The sequence below is a fragment of the Rattus norvegicus genome, chromosome 17 (assembly GCF_021556685.1).
Source record: "Rattus norvegicus strain SHRSP/BbbUtx chromosome 17, alternate assembly SHRSP_T2T, whole genome shotgun sequence".
Taxonomy (NCBI): Eukaryota; Metazoa; Chordata; class Mammalia; order Rodentia; family Muridae; genus Rattus; species Rattus norvegicus.
The window spans coordinates 93,239,639-93,261,477 of record NC_141550.1 but is presented as its reverse complement, the minus strand read 5'-3'; the positions used below and the strand labels follow the sequence as shown (position 1 = coordinate 93,261,477).

At 43.0% G+C, this 21,839-nt stretch overlaps 1 protein-coding gene and 1 long non-coding RNA gene across 5 annotated transcripts in view; one reads left to right on the top strand and one right to left on the bottom strand.

The window, feature by feature from the left end:
• The window catches only part of LOC148000341 (uncharacterized), a 73,720-nt gene extending 55,362 nt beyond the window's left edge, over positions 1-18,358 (bottom strand). For 2 of the 4 annotated variants that reach the window (XR_015641974.1, XR_015641980.1), the window contains exon 1: positions 18,129-18,265. This is a non-coding gene — a long non-coding RNA (uncharacterized LOC148000341). Of the gene's footprint in view, positions 1-18,128; positions 18,266-18,288 lie in introns of those variants that run through there. The other 2 variants (XR_015641979.1, XR_015641973.1) reach the window with 2 other exon arrangements.
• On the top strand, positions 873-7,595 carry LOC148000342 (sperm motility kinase X-like). Its single transcript, XM_087591919.1, has 4 exons — positions 873-958; positions 1,963-3,707; positions 4,041-4,211; positions 7,099-7,595. Exons 2-3 carry the CDS (start codon positions 1,996-1,998, stop codon positions 4,075-4,077), a joined length of 1,749 nt encoding a protein of 582 aa, XP_087448045.1. The 5' UTR covers positions 873-958; positions 1,963-1,995; the 3' UTR covers positions 4,078-4,211; positions 7,099-7,595.
• Positions 18,359-21,839: the final 3,481 nt, after the last annotated feature.

Here is a 21,839-nt window from a genome sequence, read left to right as displayed (position 1 = left end):
TTTGAAGGTCAAACAGAAGGCATTTTGTTTGAGAGCAGAAGGACCCAGAGTTCCAGAACAAGGCACCATCTACTACATCAGTTGTTTATAGGTTCCTGGCTTAAGGGTGTTTACTTGATCATTTGGAACATATCAGCTCACTGTTTCTAGATCTTGAGCTTTGGTCAGAAGTCTCAAGCCTGAGGGCAGGCAATATGGGATTAATGGTGTCATATTCCTCTCAGCCCCCAAAATGGTAGTCTCATGCCCAGGGGTGCAATGAGCAATAGCATTTTGTCACAACAATCAAGGTAGTCAGGACTTACAATCCTTTAGCAACCACTTGTCGGAGTTCAAAAAGTAAATAGAATACATTGAATATGGACATGAATTATTACAAACTTATGAAGTCTGGGGTCCATGTGAAAAGCAAGACAATGTCCATCAACTTGCCATTGAATATCAGAATCCATTAAAAACTGGAGTGCCAAAGCTCTGGCGTCCATTGTCATTCTCAGGATTCCTTGTTTGATTATTAATGACAAAAGTGTCCTTGTTAAAGATGGAGTGTTAAGTGTTTGAACATTGTTCCCATTAGGTGGTGCAATTTGGGGTTATTTATGGTCCTTGGGCAGGGGTACAAGTAGGAAGAAATGGGTCACTGGGTAACACTGGGGACAGACTCTTGAGTCAAACCTGCCCTCTAGTGCTCTAATGACCAAGACTAGCCTTCCTGTCCATGGAGACAGAAGCAGAGGAGAAGCAATGGACCGTGCCTAGCCACAGTGTTGGCTGCTCTTTGCTCTAACCTCCCAAGGAACCCTGTGACAATGGATAGACACCTGTCTACTTACAGCTCTGATTGAGGCTGCATTCTGTCCTTACAGGTACAGAAGCTGTTGCTTGGCTGGAAAGAAATTACAGTTTGAGGATACAGAAATTATACTTGGACATTCAGGAGCTGCTGGACCCTGACATAGTGAGTTTCTCCAACTTTGGACACTTCAACTTGCTCTTTTTGACTTTGGTTTCTGTATTTGCTGGCTTGAGTTATGCATTTACATTTCCATGTTTTTTATTATCTTCTATTTCACGTTTTATTAAATTATGTTTGCTATGTTAGAGTATTCTATTTTTTCACTTCATATGTATGACAGATTTGCATCCTCATATGCCTTGAGTACCATATCCCAGATGCATTCTGTGGAGGTCAGAAGAGGGAGTCAGGTTTTCTGGGTCTGGAGTTACAGGGGTTGTGTGTCTCTCACACCATCCCTAAGATTGATACAATAACATATTCACATAGCATAACTCAGTTGTGTAAGAAAATAAAATCTCTCTATACCTGTCTATAGTTCCACTTCCCCGAAATCTGATTCCTTTGCTAACCTGACAGCTCATACTAATAAAATTATATAGAAAGACTTGTATCACTATTTTAAGTGGTGTATACCACCTGTGAGTGTGCTGTATAGGTGTGATTAGCGTCGAGAGGTGTAGTAACCCCTGGAGCTGGAGTTAGGGTAGCTGTGGGCACCTGTGTTCTGAGAACCACCTACAGGTCCTCTGCCTGAGTAGCCAAATTTGGGAACTCCAGACGCAGATCGCCATCCTGCACAGTATAGGTTTTCGGGGATCTGTTCTCTTTACACCTTCTCTTGAAGCTGATATTCTAGATGCCTCTACTCAAAGAGAATGCTGAGATCAGGAGAGAGGATGGTGAGCTTTTCCAATTTAGTGGCTTTTAGTGTCTAGGATTCTCTCAGTTTGCAGTTGGTCCCTGACAACCGCCTCTATGTCATATTTTGCATCTGCTCCTTTGCAGTAGGTCCTTGTCCTTCCCTTCCCAATATGTAAAGTACATGTCTAGATTGTCTGATGTTTTTCTGAGCTTTTTTCCTCATCTCTTTAATGTAGGAATTTGAGCATATCAACATGTTCTGGGGCCTGTTTTTAAATGTCTGTTTTATTTCTCATTGCAAGTTTGCTTCTAGCCATATAAAGGAGGGCCTGATCATGGAGCAGGACCCAGAGAGCCGAGAGTCTATCGAGAACTTTACCACTGACTATAAGATCATAAGAACCCTGGGAAGGGGACGATTTTCAGTCGTAAAAATGGCCTACCACGTCCCAACCCTCACCTGTGTAGCTATAAAAGTTCTCAAGAACACCGAGAAGTGCTCCTCAGTGATGAGCAGGGAAGTTGACATTCTAAAGTCCCTGGGCCATCCTCATATCATCAAGGTGGTCGAAGTGGTCCAGACAAGAGAGGCCACCCACCTGGTCATGGAGCATGCCTCTCAGGGAGACCTACTGGACCGAATCCGGGAATGTGGATATTTAAAATCGTGGGAGGCCCGAAGAATGTTTAGACAGATATTAGAGGCAGTACAATTCTGCCATGACAATAATATTGTCCACCGAGACATAAAGGCCAACAACATTTTGATAGACGGAAGGTGGAATTCCAAGCTCTGTGATTTTGGCCTAGCTGCTAAAACACTTCCTGGGCAGAAGCTGATTGATTTCTGTGGCACGCTGCCATACTGTGCGCCAGAATTCTTTGAAGCTGAGGAATATGAGGGCCGCCCATTTGACGTATGGAGTGTAGGTGTCCTCCTCTTCTTCATGGTGACTGGGCACTTGCCTTTCCTAGGCAAGTCATTTGCAGAGGTGAGGAGACAAATCAGTTCAGCCAATTTCAGCATTCCGCCTCACGTTGCCAACGATATTTTCAATGTTATAGTGGAAATGCTGATGATAAATCCCAGCAGGAGGCCCAGCATCCAGCAAATTATGATGCGCCCCATGATCAAAGACAGCCAGGCCTACTCACCACCGACATCCATACAGACGTTCACAGGAACACCAAGCCCTAGCACCATCAAAGCCACGAGAGTCATGAGGCATACACCTGAGAAAAGCACTGAGTCTCTGATAGACCCAAATATCAACGAGGTGCTGGCAACATACTTGATTCAACAGCACAAGCCACTCAGGAAAGTCTGCACACACCACCAAGTGGAGCCAGGTCTAGAAGATCTTCACTCCTTCCCTCGTTTTCTTAAGAGAAAGGGACCTCTTCTCTCCTCCTTCACCTTGTCCTCACATTCATCCAATATTCGGGAGAAGGAGGATAGGAAGAATTCCAGGAAGGTTGTCAGAAGGCATGCTGTAGGCTACCAGCAAACAAGGACCAACACCGTCCAGCTCGATCTCCTGGACTGTCCTATAGCTGAAGAATTCAGGGATAACAGGCTGCAAATCAGGAAGACATTCTCAGACTCCAAGACTGTGTTGTCTTGTAGTCTAACTGAACATATCCAGTCACCTCGACTTCAATACACCTATTCCACTACAGCAGACAGGAATGTGTCCTCCTTCATACCGCCACATGATTTCTGTTCATCACTGCAGACACCTAAGGGGATAAGCCTTGCAGGCTGCTCTGGAGATACCTGGCAGAGAGAGACACTCGTGGACAAAAACACCTTCATCAAGGAAGAGGCCATGGTTCATGAAGATACCGTCACTAGTGGCCAGCCACAAGTTCCTTGCCCAGCTTCCCGTCGGGGATGGCGTCACCACTGGAAGGGGTTTAAAAAGACAATTAGTAGAAGCCTTCGAAACCTGTGCTGCTGTCTGCCACCACCATCAGAAAATCAAGTCTCCTGCAATAACTTGGCTCTCAGGAAGAGAGGAGAACATTGTGTCACCCACAGAACCAGGTGGGTGCATGTCCTCATTCATTTCATCCATATTCCCTCCTGTCCTTTGTGACAAATGAGGATGGTCCTTGAGGCACACAGAAACTTGACAAACTGTAACTTCAGAAAGATTAAGTCCATAGAAACCCCTGAAGGGTGATCTGATGCTTTGTGAGTCATAAGGGGAATCAGAGACACTGATTAAAGCAGGACGAGAGGGAGGTGGGGGCATGCCCAAATGGGGCAGAGAGTCCTAAGACAACCAGTGGGGTGCTATGACTCTTTATGGAAAGCACAGGAAGTTCTCTGTTTTTCAGACACCAAGAGCCTCTTTTCTGTCTTTTTCTTTTCAAGTCCTGAAGAACAGCAGCCTCAGCTCCCTGGCTTTTAAGCCAGTGGTGGGGGTTGGCCTGGCTGAAAATTATACAGTCTCAGAGGAGCCAGGCCAGACGTCCAGGTGCCTGTGTGCTTGCAGGCCCCTTCTCCAGAGGAAGAGCTGTCCACACCACAGCAAGGTCTCTCCAGGTAAAGCCCCAGGCAGGAAGGCCTGCCTTTTCACTGTGTCTTGCTCAGAAGGGAGGGATGAAGTAGAACAGTGCCCTAAAAGTGTCAGTGGATCAGTAGCCCTCTGACCTCTCTTCTAGCAGAGGTAAACATCAGAGATTGATCTGTGGGACTGTACTGTTCTTTGCTTCCTGTTTCTTGCAGAGAACATGGTCTTCTTCATGAATTAGACTTCTCAGAAAAGTCTCCCTAGTCAGCCCATCAGACCTGAGCTAAAATGGGTTCCCAGGTTGAATATGAGACCTCTATGTCTCCTCTGAAGGGAATTCTCCTGTCAAACTTTGACCAGACCCTCACCCATCCCCACTGCCCTGCAAATGATATCACAGTTTATATTGCTTAAGTCCTCAGACCCAACTCAGGGTAAAGCTTACAAAACCCATACTGTGGAGTGACTCCCAAGGCAGCTGTGCCCTCTCTCTCACCAGTTCTGCCCTGTAATTACTCACCTCTCTATGTTTGCTCCCTCAAGGCCAACTTTCAAATGTGTAACTGGATTCCTACCTGTGTCACAGCCTCCTCGAAGGAGGAGGGACAGGTGTTATGAGCAGAGTCAAAAGAATAACTTAATGATGGAGAAGCAAACTGGTGTGGCCCTAGCTCATGACAGCTTCCGGCCTCCACTGGAGTATGCATTCCACTGGATAAATCTACCCAGGCTGCTTCCAGTAACCTGAGAATTTGCACACTGCTTTTTTATGCCCAGTTAAACAGCCTTGCAATTCCTTTGTGAGAGCTTCTGGGAAGCTTTCCCTGTCCCTCCTACTGTTACATTTGTTAAGATATCATCTCCTGTGTTCTTTTTAACTAGACTGTATCAACATCTTCCACAGCATGAGGTGTACAGAATACCATATGACTGACGTGGAGGGTCCCTCTGACCCAGTGTCTCTCTTAATTTGTTCAAAGGACATCAAGGATCCTGGCATAGTAATCCTGCAGTGATATGTGCTGAGTTTAACAGCATGTCCCTATAGTACTCCACCATTGTGATCACATACATATTTCTCATGTGCTTTATCCCCTGAGCTACAGGAAATTCTCTTACGACAGACAATCGTTTCCTGTCTAATTTGAGTGGGAAAGCATATCATATTCCACTCTGGAGCAAGAAGAGCACTATATGAACTCGTGTATCTGAACCCACAATGCACAAGTTTGGGAAAGTTCATTAAAGGGGTTCTTTGCTGGCCTCTAGCACTGAACCAGGTTAGCTACTCAGACAAAACCAAGGAAAGCCTCTCACAGACCCTGGCCAGCCTAGGTTTTAAGAGTTGGCCTCACACCCTGATGATTCCTTGTCATCCATACACTGATATGTAGAAGCCCTGGTGAGTCTATATCTCTGTCAGTGTGTCTGTCTTTACTTTTACATGAACTACTTCCATGCAGGTGGGTCTCAATGGATGTTTCTTATACTGGACTCCTAGAGAGCCATGTACCCCTCAGGATGGCCTTAAGTGGAAATCACAAAATAGAAACATCAAGTATAAAATCCCAATTGATGGAAATAGATTCACAAAATTAAAAACCAACAGATGAAAAACACTAACCACTCCAATAAAAATCCTTAATATATCACTCTTAATTCTAACAGACTCACAGGTGTATGCTAAGGGAACATATTCCATGTACAATAGACAGAAGAAATTGGTTCTTATTTTCTGATATGTTTATGTAAATTAAGCATACTTTCATTTTTTTTTCTTCTTACATTTGTTTTGTTTTTTTTTCCTATTTTGGAATAGTGTTGCTATGCTGGTTTTAGTGTTCACACAGTCAAACCTAAAATTCAGAGAGAATACCACTCGGGATAGAATGAAAGCCCAGGCCACATTTGTCTTCCTCTTGATCTTGCTGCCTCTGTTCCTCCTTTAGTGTAATGCTATGCTGCGAACATTTCTGTTTTCATCAAGGTCTCTTAAATCCCAACAGGCCACCTTGTAGCTAAAGATTACCTTGAGCACGATCCTCTTCTTCCTGTCTCTAATTCTGCAATGTAGAAATTTCAGTTCTGAGCCACTCTACCCTGTCAAGTAACACAACTTCAAGGCCAGTATAGGCAAGAGGAAGTACCAGGCTGAGTGCAATCCTGTCAGAAAAGGGACATTCTAAATATTTTTACCTGGCAGATCTGGTCTCTGCAGCTGGGGAGATGGATGTTGGGTAAAGTGTCACAGTGCAACAAAAGGACTCTGGAAATCAGACAAGGAAGAATCATGGTGTCATCTTAGGCCTTGAGCTTAACAGAGGCAGGTGTGGCAGACTGATGAGCTGAGATTACTGACATATTACTCTGTCTCAATATTGAGGTAAAAAAGCATTTGATGATTATTCCTGGCCTTCAGGTATGAGGACAAACAGACAGACACCAACACATAAACACACACAGACACACACACACACACACACACACACACACACACACACACAGAGAGAGAGAGGGAGAGAGAGAGAGACAGAGAGAGAGAGACAGAGAGAGAGACAGAGAGAGACAGAGAGAGACAGAAAGAGAAAGGGAGAGAAACGGAGGGAGAGAGAGAGAGAGAGAGAAAGGGAGAGAGAGACAGAGAGAGAGACAGAGAGACAGAGAGAGACAGAGAGAGAAAGGGAGAGAGAGAGAGAGAGAGGGGTAACTCTGAGGTAATGTATGTATCATGCACACATTAACTCTTTATAGATCTATCTAGACTTTTCCAACTATGGACTGTCTAAATTTTATAGCCATGTCTGTCTATTTCTTGGCCAGTGAACATAAACCTATGTCCCGTGGCAAAAAACCTACTCGGGTTTTCTAGTGATGAATATTTTTTCTTTCTCTTGTTTAACTCCAGTTTTCTTTATGCAGTCCAGGCAGCCAAGGACTTTTGATCCTGCTGGACAACGGACTGGACACAATGAGTGGCCTGATGAGTGGACCGTTGGACCATTTGGGACTCACCTGGACTAAAATCCATGTATAACAAAAGGGTCTCCAACATCCTGCTCCTTCCACTAGGAGGGCAGGTGAAAGGAAGATGCTCCGAGATATAGATTTCTTGGGGCTTATTTTTTTTTTCTGTGTGTTTTCTTTTGAAGATTGTAATGTTTGCTTTTTATTCCTTTTATTTGTATATAATTTTGTTCATACATATGTATTTATCTAATATTTTAATGTTTTAATTGAAACAGTGACATCACCTTCCTCTTTTGTACCTCCTCTCCAAACTCTCCCAGCTATCCTATATCAAACTTTTCTCATGCCTTCACTCTTAAGTTGATGGACTTCTTTACGTGATTAAATTTGTTATATATTTTTACTTATCTTGTGTATCCAGAAATAAATATAAATATACCTGCAGAGCCTATATTTGTTGCTTGTGTATATATTTGTTCAGACTGACTACTCTGTATTTGACAACATGGTACTTTGTATTTTTACCTTTGGTATTTTCTCTTCCCCATCTTAAAATTCTTTTTCTGGCTAATGGTTTCTTGCGATTTTTATTTAACCTAAATTATTTATTTCCTTCTTTTGCCTCCTTTCTATACTCTCCCCATATTTGATTCTACTACAGCAAAGACCACTGCCTGTGGGAAGGAATCACTCTTGAAAGAGCCAGAGGTGTGGGTCAATTGAAGACCAGTGGGAAAGTTCCACTGCCGACCTTCAAGCACAGTGACCCATCCCATCCAGGGAATAGTCAGTTCGCAGAGAACTGCAAGCCAAACTGTTAAACAAAGCTACCTATGATTTCCAACTCACCTCTCTTCCCCTCTGGAAAAGCAGGAATGGTTCACTGATCACTAGTCAGTAGGAGGTCACTTCGCCCCATCAATAATATCCTGCCTACTTACCAACTGCTTGAATTCTGCCCCAGTTCTTAGCAAGGTATATAACTCCCTGTCAGAGTCTATTCAGGGTCACCTCCCTTTAAGCGGGAAGGCCTCATTAAGGCAGAATGTACTCCTCTTGCTATTGTATAGATGACTGTCTCTATCAATCTCAATCAAGAGGTCCTGGAATCGGTTCAGTTTGGACCTCACATTGGTGTATTCAACTGGAAACTTGCTTCTTCTGTGGGACCCATGGGAGAGTGGTGAAAGGGAGGAGTGGCTGTTACAGCTAGGTACTGAGGTTGACTTCTCTGTGCTCTCTCTATCTAGCTTCATTGTGTTCTGCTTTTGGCTCCTTTCTTTCTTGCAAGCATCAGGAGGGCTCACAGAGGCTAGGTAACAGGGATTTGACCTGTCCAGAGGCCAGCAATGTCAGAGAACTTTGATCCAGGGTGAGGCCAGCAAAGTCACCAGAACCTGTGTGCATCTCACTTCTGGCAGGAGCAGATAGCCTGAGTTATCCCATCCACGGCAGGGATGGGGTTGGTCTGTGTACTTTGCCCTTGAAAAGGGACACTTGGTTTGTGTGTTAGATGTTCTTTTTTTTGCATTCTTGTTTTCATGTTTTGGACTTGAACTGATGAAAATTTTAGACAGGGGACCAATTGTTTTCTCACCTTAATCTTATTCTGAGTAATTTTCAAGAATTTAGGACTAAGGACCACTTAATGAAACTTGGAGTGGCCTGCTTTTGATGTTAAATGGCCACCAGGAGAGAGACCTTTTAACTCTCCAAGGTGTCAGCAATAGAGGATAAAATGTTTCAGACATTTCCCCTCCTCCACAACCCCTACCTTCTAAACACTTCTTCTTCACTAGAAACAACAAAAGCCTACTTCAGCCCAGCAGCCAGCTCCTTCCTTATTGACAGATTCAGCCTTAGGGCTGGAGACATAGCACAGAGGTGAAGAGAACTGAGCGCTCTTCCAGAGCTCCTGAGTTTAATGCCCAGCAGACACTTGTTGAATCCTCTTTTTCTTCAGGATTGGTTCAGAGTTTCATGGCTCACAAGGTCACAAGGATTTAACCCCTTTTTCCCTGCTCTTCTGCTCATTGCTGACACAGTGCAAACTGGCATCCAGCATCCCTGAGAGGCTCCATGTGGGCAAAAGTATCTTTCAACAGAGCTTACAAATGGCTCCTGGCCCCAAAAGGAACCCACCCAGATTAGGGCTTCAATTCAGTAAGGGGTAGGGAGTGTCTCCAGATTTGCCACCAGGCTCTATAAGCATATCTCAATAATAATTTGTCCCAGGCTCACATATGATATTAAATAAGAGCAAAGAGAAAATTCTCATATGATAGCCCTGACTTTCATCAATTAAGTTCGTACCAAATGTTAGAGAAAAGTTAAGTTGCAGGGAGATTGTAGAAGAGTACAGATCACGACAGAAAGAATTAATTAGACCACTTCCAGCCAACACACCACCCGATTTAGGACAAAAGAAATTCCAAGCTTCAATAAATTTACTTTGACGCTCATGACTACCCCTACAATTCTGACTGATGATTCAGTAATGCCTACATGCTACATTATCAGAGTTTTCCCTGGCTGAAATGTTTTCTAGCCACCAGTTTTCCTAAACCTTGCAACTCTCCCACCTGACCCTGACTTGGGACTGTCCACTCCATCAATGTGACGAGGTTGTGGCACAGGTGTTCAGTACCTGACCTGACTTGAGGAACACTCCTTTGTCAGAAACAGAACAGACCTGGGTTATGGACAGAAGCAGCTTCATCCATGGGGGTGAGAGGAGGGCAGGGGCAGTGGTGACAATACAAATGGAGGGAATCTGGACTCAGTGTCTTCCTCCAAGCACTTCATTTCAAATGGTCAAACTAAGAACATTAAAACAGGCCCTCATCATGGGAAGAGGACTGGTTGTTAACATCTTCAGGGACAGCCAGATAGGCATTTACAACGGCTCATGTGCATGGAATCCTTTGCCAAAAGATCCAATGGCTAGAGATAACAGCCGGGCTGATAAGGCTGCTTAGGATGCAACCTTAAAGTACAGAGTCATCTCTTGATTGGCCACTGTCCTAGGAAAACTGCCCAGAACAGCTGATATATGTAGAAAAAGAAATTAAATGGGCTCATGACGATCGACTAAAGGTAAGGTAATAGTACCCGCCTCTTTAACAAGAACTGTTCCCAGAAAGATCCAGAGTCACGGACATGACAAACTTGAATGCTTGCCAGGTGACCCAGGTTTAGAGCACTTAAGGTAATAGGATCAGATAATGGGGACTGCCTTTGTATTTCAGGTAAGTCAGGGACTTGCTAAGGTCTTTGGGACTAGTTTGAAACTCCACTGTGTATATTGTCCCCGGAGTTCAGAAAAGTTAGAAAAGATTAATAAAATTCTAAAAGAGACCTTAATTATATTAGCCTTGGAGACTGGTGGGGACTGCATGATGCTCCTTCCCTCTGCCCTATATTAGATATAGATGGCATTCTAGCCCCCATTGTAGCCAGCCTACAGTTGACAGCTATTACAGATCTGAAAAATGATAATTTAATACTTAAGGTCAGAGCTCCCCAATAGGCTCATGAATATGTTTGGCCTAAATAATGTACCCTCTATGAAGCAGGCCTGGTTCCAGAACCTCACAAGTTAAGATTTCACCAAGCTGAGCCTAAACCAAGGTGAAAAGGACATTTCATCATCTGTTGAACACAGTCACCACATGGGTGCACTACAACCATGCCAGATCTGCTCCTCCACTGAGGAAGACTACCTGGCTCTAGCTGTAGGAAAATAGAGGTTCAAACGCACACCAACCCCTTCAAGTCAATGTTGACTCAGTCTCAGTCCTGAGTCTATTGTCCCTGCTAAGTATATGTCTGTATGGACTGTGTGTCTTAATTTCCCGTAATGAAGGTCCTCTAGCTGGACCCTTGCTAAGTGAATATAGTCCAGTTAATGATCTTAAGACACACTAGGTGTAGCTGCAAATAGGGAGGCAAAATACAAGCTGGAGGACTGTAAGCTTCAAGAAGGAAGCTGTACTAACAGACAATGGGGGAATGAAGAGTCATAGTTGGGTCGATCCAAGGCCAGTGGGAAAGTTTCCCCACAAACCTCCATGCACACAGACCCCTCCCTTCCAAGGAGTAGTTAGTTTCCTGAGCATCTATAAGCCAGACTGTCAGACAAACCCACCTGTAACTCCACAGACCTCTCCTTGACTCCCCACTGTGCCCGCTGGAAAGTCCACAATGGTCCACTGATCACGAGTCAGCTTGAATGTCACTTCACCCCATCATTAGTACCCTGCCTAGTTACCAATGTTTGAATTGTGTCCAATAGTTTTCAAGGTATATAACTCCCTATCAGAGACTGCTCAGGGTCATCTCCTTTGAACTGGGAAGACCCAGGCATGCCAGATTAAATTACTCTTGCTACTGCATAGATCACTGTTTCCATGAGTCTCATTGGAGAGACCCTGAAGAGCTTCACAAGATGAGGTGCAAGTATGACCAGGGAACACTACAACACATTACAATGAAGACAATGAAATTCAATATGATGAAAGTGGACAGTCAAAACTTTTAATACTCTTAAAAATGTGAAGCCCAACAAAATAGTCTCTATATGGACACACAACATGCACACATCCACACAAATAAGTGCATACATATCTATTGTGGCTATTCCTAGTTGTCAACTTGACTATATCCGGAATGAACTACAATTCAGAATTGAAAGGTTCACCTTTGATACTGATCTTAAGGCTGGGAGATAGAAGTATTTGACCTGTATCTTGGCATGGAGATCTTGGGGCATAGTGCCTATGAATTCCAGGAGACTAAGGCTTGGCGATCTCAGAGTTCAAGGTCATCTGGGACAAAGCAAGTTCCAGACACCTTCTGCTGGAGACCTACATAAAGACTTTGGAATAAGAAAGGTTCTCTCTTCTTAGCCTGCCTGTCTTGTGGGACTAAGACACTGCTATATCCTTGGACAACATTCACAGCTGCTGCTGACCATGGTTGGGGAGTTGGACTACAGACTGTATGTCATCAACAAGTTCCCTTACTATACAGAGACTACCTATAAATTCTGTGAGTCTAGAGAACTCTGACCCATACATAAGTTGGTACCTGGAATGGTTCTAGAGGAGCAGATGTGTAAATACGAGACTTTTAGGAATGTGGAGTTGGTTTAATAATTCACCAGCTCATTCAACTACTGAAACCTCCACACATACTCTGTCTTCTGGGGGTCGGAAAATATTGAAGATCTGTGGTTGATACTGTCTTTCAAACTTAAAGAAGCCAATGCCTTTGATTATCTTCATGACTTTGGTGATTAGGTATACAAAATTTTCTACAAGTTGGGGGAAAAATCAAAAAATGATTTTGCTGGCTTGATGCTCTTAGTATCTCTGGAAAAATGGATGAAGGAAACGAATGAGGTGTATGATAAAATTAAATGGTTCCAGATGCAAGTAAACAGTGTAAAATTTACTAAGTGTGTCCTTGGAGAGAAGTTTTCTCTAGCAGTCATAGATCTTGAGTTGCAGAACATCAAACTTCAGCCCTCTTTAGTTTGGCTGAATTAGAGTGAAAATTCAAGCTTCAGCAGTTACAGTAAAGACATTAACTGACAAAGAATGGGATCCTATCACTTGAAATGGGGTGTGTGGAAGGACCCTGTTGAAGATGAGAATTTTGAATCTTCAGATTCTCATGGTTTGACCACACCAGTGGAAGTGGTAACCTCACCCTTGAAATAAAGCCTTTTTCACATGAGGAATTTAGTCCTACAGAGTGTGATAAACCAGCAGTGACTTTCACTGAAGAAAATGTCAGACAGACTTTCTGCCTCTACCTTTCTGCAGGGACAGACTGCTAGCTAGTCTGCTTCCTGGAAGATACTATATCTTGAGGCTTAACAGAGGATCCACTGCACTCTGAACATTAGGCGTAATATCCTGAAGTGTATCAGAAGAACTACTGCACTCAGAACATTTGATACCGCATGCTGAGGCATCCAAGGAAATCTGCTACACCCAGGGCATCTGACAACACAATTTGAGACATCCCAGGAGATGTAATGCACACAGGACACCACAGTTGAGGGCATTCCAAGAGGTCCTCTTTATACAGGGCAACTGGGAAATTGACACCACAATCTGGAGGCCTCCCAGGGTCTCTGTGACATGCAGGGCAGTTGCCAAAAACAATAAAAGGCCTCCCTGTTCTGTGGCTGCCCTCAAGGAAAGAGAAACCACAGTCCATTGTCACCCCCCTTTATCTGTGTCCCCAGAACAGCTTCACACAGGACACAGTTTGAATGTTCCTGTGAAGACGCCACAGTCTGAAGGCCTCCCAGGAGATCTACTGCAGCCTGGGCAACATATCAGCAGCTTCTCTGCCCCTTTGAATATCCTCCAGTTGGAAGGCCCTCACAGGAGGTCTGCTACAGACAGGGCCACAGTCCTGACAGGAGCCCTGTTGGAAACCAGGGACCAAGGAGTCAGACTCCGGAGTCACCTTCTTTTCAGCACCTCATGGTATCTTCTCAAAAACTGACCATATGACGGGTCATAAAACACACCTCAACATATACAGGAAGATAGAAATAATCGCATGCAATCCATCATATTCCACAGACTAAGGCTGATCTTCAATAACAACAATAATGAAAGAACACCCACATATACATGGAAGTTGAACAATGTTCTACACACATATACCTTAGTCAAGGAAGGAATAAAGAAAGAAATTAGAACACTCCTTAGAGTTTAATGAAAATGAAGTTACAACATTCCCAAACTGATGGGACACAATGGAAGCTGTGTGAAGAGGAAATCTCATAGGTGTGACTGCCTGAAAAAAGCAAACAACAGGAGAGAGCGCAAATCAGCAGCTTGACAGCACACCTAAAATCTGCAGATCAAAACAAGGCAACTGCAAACAAGAGCAGTAGAAGGTAGGATATAATCATTCTCAGGGCTGAAATCAACCAAGTAGAAACAAAAATGTCTATACAAAGAACCAACAAAACCAAGAGCTGGTTCTCTGAGAAAATCAATAAGATAGATAAACCCTTAGACAGACTAACCTGAGGGCACAGAGAGTGTGTCCAAATAAACAAAATCAGAAATAAAAGAGGAGACATAACAACAGAATCTGAGGAAATGAAAAAAATCATCAGGTCCTATTAAGAAAGGCCAAATTTAACAAAACTTAAAAATCTGGAGGAAATGGACAGTTTTCTAGACAAATACCAAGTACCAAAGATAAACAAGGAACAGATAAACCACTGAAATTGCCTCATAACTCCTAAAGAATTAGAACCAGTTATTAAAAGTCTGCGAATCAAAAATAGCCCACCAGAAGATGGGTTTAATGCAGAATTCTATCAGACATTAATAGAAGACCTCATACCAATGCTCTCCAAACCATTCTACAAAATAGAAATGGAGAAAGCACTACCAAATGCCTTCTATGAAGTCACAATTACTTTACTGAAACCACAGAAAGACCCAACATTAAAGAGAACTACAGACCAAATTCCCTTCTGAATATCAATGCAAAAATACTCAATAAAATTTTCGCAACAGGATCAAAGAATACATAAAATGAACAACCGTCATGATCAAGTAGACTTCACCCCAGGAAGAGAGGGATGGTTCAATATATGGAAGTCCATTAACAGAATTCACTTTATAAAAAAAAACCTCAAAGATAAAAAACACATGATCATTTCATTAGATGCTGAGAAAGCAATGGACAAAATTCAACACCCCTTCATAATAAAAGTCCTGGTATAAAGGTCGGTACCTAAACATAGTAAAAGCAATATACAGCAAACAGTAGCCAACATCAAACTACATGGATAGAAAAATGAAACAGTCCCATTAAAATCAGGGAGTAGACAAAGTTGCCCAATTTCTTGCGGCTTATTGAATATAGTTCTTGAAGTCTTAGCCAGAGTAATCAGACAACAAATGAAGGTCAAAGAGATACAAAGTGGAAAGGAAGAAGTCAAAATATCACTATTCGCAGATGATATGATAGAATACTTAAGTGACCACAGAAGTTGAACCAGAGAACTACTAAGCCTGACAAAGAGCAAAGTGGCTCGATATAAAATTAACTCAAACAAATCAGTAGCCATCCTCTATTCAAAGGATAAACAGGCTGAGAAAGAAATTAGGGAAATGATACCCTTCATATTAGTCCCAAATAATATATAATGCCATGGTGTGACTTTAACCAACAGAGTGGGAAAAGATCTTTAACAATCCTACATCTGATAGAGGGCTAATATCCAAAATATACAAAGAATTCAAGAAGTTAGACTCCAGTGAGTCAGATAAACCTATGAAAAAAACGGGGTACAGAGCTAAACAAAGAATTCTCAGCTGTGGTATATCGAATGTCGGAGAAACACCTAAAGAAATGTTGAGCATACATCTGGAGTCATCCAGAGAATGCAAATTGAAACAACCCTGAGAATCCATCTCATACCAGTCAGAATGACTAAGATAAAAACTCAGGTGACAGAAGATGGTGGAGAGGATGTGGGGAAAGAGGAACACTCCTCCATTGTTTGGTGGATTGCAAACTGGTACAACCTCTCTGGAAATCCCTCTGGAGGTTCTTCAGAAAATTGAAAATTGGACTGTCTGAGGACCCTGCTATACCTGTCCTGGCCGTATTCCCAAAAGATGTTCCATCATAAAACAAAAAGCCCAAAAGAACAACAATTCTAATCAACCAGAGCTCCTAGGGACTAATCCACTACCCACAGAGTACACATGAACAGACCCATGGCTCCAGCTTCATGTAGCAGAGCATGGCCTTGTTGGGTACCAATGGGAGGAGAAACCCTTTGTCCTGCCAAGTCTGGACCTCTCACTGTAGTGGAATTTCAGGGCGGGGAGACAGGAAAGGGAGATGTTTGGGGAGGAAAAAAAATTATAAAAGAACTGGGAGGGTGAATGGGATGGGGGTTATGGATAGGAAACCACGAAAGGGAATAACATTTGAAATGTAAATACATTTTAAAAAAATAGAAAAGAAAAGAAAAAGAGAAATGTAAATAAAAATACCCAATAAAAATTAAAATGAATAATGAAAATAAATAAAAAAGGAGCAAATTCGGAAAAAAAGAAATCATATACAATCAGCCTTAAGGGAACTAGGTCAGTGTATATGGGTGTTTGCTGGGCAAACATAAACCCGAGTTTAAATCTCCATAAAAAGCACATCTGACTACATATGTGCATCTAAACCAAAGCCTTGAGAGCTGCAGACGAAATATTGGTGCTGGCATGCCAACCTAGCTTCAAGTTCAGACACCATCTCAAAGCACTAAGCAGGATAATGATAGAGCAGGACACCCGAACTCCTCCTCTAGACTGTGCATGCGAACAATGCTCACAACCAGGTATACACACACACACACACACACACACACACACACACACACACAAACACACACAAACACACACACACACTCGCATGCATAAAATATATTTGAAAAGTATAGAAGACATCTAGTCATATTGAAACCCATTTCTGGCTCTGCCTTCTCCCTGCATTTTCTCTTAAGTTCTTTAACATCATCTGACAAGGGCATATTCTATTTATTTATGATCTGAAGTTCTTCTAGAAGACGGCTGTCCCAAGAGGTGATATTCACCTGCTTTTGAAAAGCGTCTCTTGCACAATAGATACTTAACAGATCTTTATTAAATACATATGCTGTATATGAAAGTTATTGTTTGGGAAGTATCTTAATGGAAACTAAATCAGAGAACCCATCTCCCTCATGTCCTCTCACAAAGTCTCTCAATGTCTGTATGTATTAGTAAAAATGTGGATGACAGCAAAGAGCAACAGAAAAGTTACCTGCAAAGCTCTTTACATACAGACACCGCCTACCAATTAACTACATAACAACATCTTTATTACTATAAGATTACTAGGTGTGGATTAGTATAAGGTTACTAGATGTGGAACTTAACATAAGGGTAGAACATCCAAGGGCCTTCAGGAAGAAAAGACACAAATCACTGTGCCTTACCAGTCTGTTAAACAAACCCTGGAGTAAATGGAAAATGAATTTGATGCTTAAAGAAATACTGGCCAGAATTCAACATAAATGGCATTCAACACGAACCAACAATTTTTTTCTCACACATCTATCAAGCAAGAGCAGATCTTTGTCTGTCTGTGTTGTGGTGTGTGTGTGTGTGTGTGTGTGTGTGTGTGTGTGTGTGTGTGTGTGTGAGAGAGAGAGAGAGAGAGAGAGAGAGAGAGAGAGAGAGAGAGAGAGAGCAGAGAGAGAGAGAGACAGAGAGACAGATAGAGACAGAGCCAGAGAGAAGAATGATTTGCTGTTTTGTTTGTCTCTCTCAGGATTGGAAAAAGACACTTTTCTTGACTGCCTGAGCTCCAACCCTTCATGAATGTTGGCTTCAGGTGGCAGAGGAAATCTCCCTGGTTTATTTCCCTATAATATTAGCATCTCAGCCACCTCTCCAGAGATGAGCATGAACCAGGAAGGGTGGTGTGTGGAGTGCAGCAGCAGGTGTCACAGGCAGGGAAAGGAGAGCAGGAACTTGGAGCACCTGAGTGAGAATGAGATGGGCCCAAGGCTTAAAGTGAGACACCCTCAACCTGTCAGTTCCCTCAATCACCTGCTGGTTAGGACCAGGCAAGCTGAGGGTAGGGAACTTCCAGTTGAGCACTACTACCTCGGGTGAAGAGACCCCTGAGGGCCCTGGCCTGCCGCACCAGCGCCCTGCTTAGTAAAGTTTGCATGGGGTCCGCCCCAGTGCCAGAGCCCTTGGGGCAAGGGACCGCCTCAGTAGGCAACCATGCAGGGCTCAAGTTCAGTGAACCTGGGCAGGACAAGCACTGGCCACCAACCTTTCCCCTGGCGCGGTACAACCCCGCAGAGTAGCCCTCCACCTTCCCCCCATGACCTGCTGAGGTCGAGACCCTGATCCTCTAAAGCAGCCTGCTCCCTTCTTTACCTCAGCTATGTGGTCCGAGGTGGATTATCACCCTGGCAAGGGAATCCCGACCTGCCTAACCTGCCTGGTCAACCAGAGCTGTTACTCCGCCCTCTCAGGTAACCAAGGAAACAGGGTTTCCACACCTTCCATAGCCCTGACCCAGACTAGATCTCTATACCTGCACACAGGCGCCTTTTCCTGGGGTTTGATTCCCTCTCTGCTGGGAGGGCGGTCACAACCTGGTCGCCGGAGTGACGCGCTGAGAATCTCAGCCAATGAGAGGAAGAAGGCGGGACCAGTGCAGAGGGGCGGGCCCTGTGCAGCTTCTCCCAGTGACTCTGCTTCTAAAAGCACCAAGTCTCTTGTTTCTAATGTAAGTGCAGGTTCACTGAAAAAACGACATCTGTGTTGAAGACTGCTCAAAGTGACTGAGGAGTACTTGACCACTACACAGGGGATGAATCATCGGAAGCCAAAATTATCTTGTACTATCTTTGGGGTCTTTAAACTTATTACCAACCTTTGTAGCTGACCTAGGATCTTTGTGCCTGTTATATAAAACATTTGAAATGTATTGTTGAACCCAGCCAACGACTGGCTTTTCAGTAATGCGGAAAAGAAGAATATCATCAGCGGGACATTTTCCTGCTGTGCTGTAGGCTGCCCACTAAATGTTCTTTCCCCTGTATTTGTGTATTGATTTATTATCTTTTGTTCTATGGCTATAAGACCTCATGCCAACCTCTTCCCCAATAGAGTCTTTAATTCTGGAAAACCCGAATCTGTACTCCTATGCAGTATTCACTCAGAGTTGCCTCAGAATATACTTCTCCTTGTTTTTGGTTTTGGTTTTATTTTGTTCATGGTCAGTATGTACAATGAACTGTTGTCCTATCATCTGCTGGAGGTCATAGGATTAAAAAGGATGAGTAAAGTTTCACCGAGATGACAGCAGGGCTATCCTCAGATATCTTTGGGGCCCAACCTTATATTTCTTTAGAGAAAGAGAGATTCTTGAAAAATTCTGGGTCCAGCTACAATACCCTTTGTAGCCCTGTCCAATTACATTGCATACAGTCGGGTATCTGACACAGATTCTTACACAAATCAAACTTTAGTTAGACTTTGAACCTTCTCCTTGGCCTGTGTGCTTTGTGTGTACATCTTTGTTCACTCAAGATTTAGCAGTCGCCAAGGCAGTTTAGCAAGAACCCACATATACACAATCACCCCCTCCCTATCTTACAGAAATGTTTCTATCCACACCCTTGATATCTGTGCATGCTTGCCTGCCTTCAGCAGGAAGCTTTCAAGGTAGGGGTTACTAAAATTCACCCATGTTGGTATCAACCATGAGCTCCATGTTTCTTGACTATACATCCCCATGTATCTCTCGTGTGTTTAGAACACAGGCCAGCTCAGTACCTGGGTCTCTTTTGTTATACTACCCTGAATAAAATTGGACTTTGTCACTTTAACTTGTGCACAGCTTTGGCTTTCTCTGAGGACTGTTAAGGTTATGTACTTTAATATGCCAATCTCTTCTGAGTGTGGGAACTACAAATTAAATAGTAGGATATCTGAGCCTCACTACAGACAGTCTAACTAAACCTAAGAGTGACAGGACAATCCTGCTCTAGGAATTTGACACATTAGTGGCCATCCTTCCTAATCTTCCAGTCACAGCTGTGAGATAACAGAAGCATGGGGGAAAGTCAAAGATATACTGACATAATTGTTATCCTTTGGCAGTTTTAAACGTCTTCCCAAATAATACAATCAAAAGTTAAATAGTCTATGGACTCAGGATCAAGGAGCAGAAGCGTAATGTGGAGAGATTACAATCAAGGACAGAAAAATCGTGGAACCCCCATTTTCTCAACCAAAGGATACATATAACAATTAGAACATATCTGAGAAAATCCCATAGCATAGGCATGTGAGGAAAGGTAGGATCTGTGTAAATGATTTATAAAGATGCAAAACCCCCATGACCCATATTTTGAGCCTTTGATCTGACTCCAAGATTGGCTCTAACTTTTCTTCCTTAATAAGAGAAGAAAACATTCCTTACTTTCTACCAATATCCTATGTGTCCCTGGTCCAATGCCTTGCTCTTAGTGACAAAAGCCTGGAAATTTCAGTGGTAACTCCAAACCCCACAATTTATCAACAACATGTGTGCACACTGTGTTCACAGTGTGTGAAAACACACACACACACATACACACACACACACTCACACACAGACACACACACACACACACCCACACACACACACACACACACAGAGTAAGTCTCTAAGAGATAACATCAAGCATGGTCTGGAATGTAGCCCAGTTGGTAGAGTCCTTGCCTAGCATGCCAAAAGGCCTGAGTTTGTTCCCAGCATGTACCAATGTGATGTTACATGTCTATAATTCAAGCACTTTTGGGCAGAAGTAGATGATCAGAAATTCAAAGTTATCATTAGCAATAAAGTGAGTGTGAGGTCAGCCTTCGATATATGATCCCATGCCTCAAGAAGAAAAGAAAATGTCATGCAAGCCATGTGTACTCATCCCAATTCATGTGGCCCCAGCATTTTACTTTGTGAGAATTTTTAACTAACATGGGCACAGAATCATCAGAGAGATGAACTGAAAGATTTCTTCAAGTTAACTCTGACTGTAAATGTAAGATGGCTTGGATCTGGGTTGCCCAAAGAAAGCCAAGGATTATTCTCAGCTACAGTACAAAATCAGTTTATTGAAAGGTAGCTTACAGTCAGTGATGTCTACAGAAGCATAAATACCCTGGAACGTCACAAAGCTGAGACAAGGGAGAAGGAGGTTACTGTATGTTAAACTGATTAAATAATTACTGAAAGCTTGGTCATCATGTTTTAAATATCTGATCATTTTTAGTTACATATCTCTATCTGATATGTGCCCATGAGTATAGGTGTTTGTAGAGACCTTAGGTATTGGAACTCCTGGAGCTGGAGTTGCTAGACATGGGTGTTGGGAACTGAACATGTCCTCAACAAAAGTAGTATGAGATCTTAACCAATGAGCCATTTCTCCAACATATCATATTCACGCTTAAGAACTTTTGGTCCTGGACACCCGTATTAAGGTGAGCTGCTTGGGAATGATGTTGTTTTCCTAGTAAAGTGTCAAGATCTGCTTAAATATGTTTCCAAAGGCATTTTTCTTTAAGCAAAGTTTCCCCCTGTAAAGGTCTATAATGAGGTCATATATAATATACATTTTATTTGAGTGCAGTAGAGAAGAGTCAAATGAAAGGGAAGGGCCCAAAGCCACACTGGACATCCATATACACAGAGACAGATTACACAGTCCTGGGGACCCACACCAGAGGGGCAGACAAAAACACAGCATGCAATATTAGCACCATGAGCTTTTAACTAGTTAGGGCTCGGGGCTCTGCTGGGATGTCCAACCTGTGCCTCTAAGAACAAATAAACAAATAACCTCTGTACAAAGCAGCCACCTACGGGAAATACTGTAATCTGTAATAATACTTAGTAATAATAGTGGAAATCTGGCCATCTCAAACAATAATCTTATGTAGTGCTGCCCCCTGCTGGAGGACACAGAGTCTGGCTTGGTTGGGTGCCTTCCAAGCGGACCCAACTAAGACAGAAAGAAAAAGCATGAATTTTCTCTGTGACTTGGCAGACAAAGGCATTATAACACTGGCATGGCTGAGACTGAGTCTACTGTC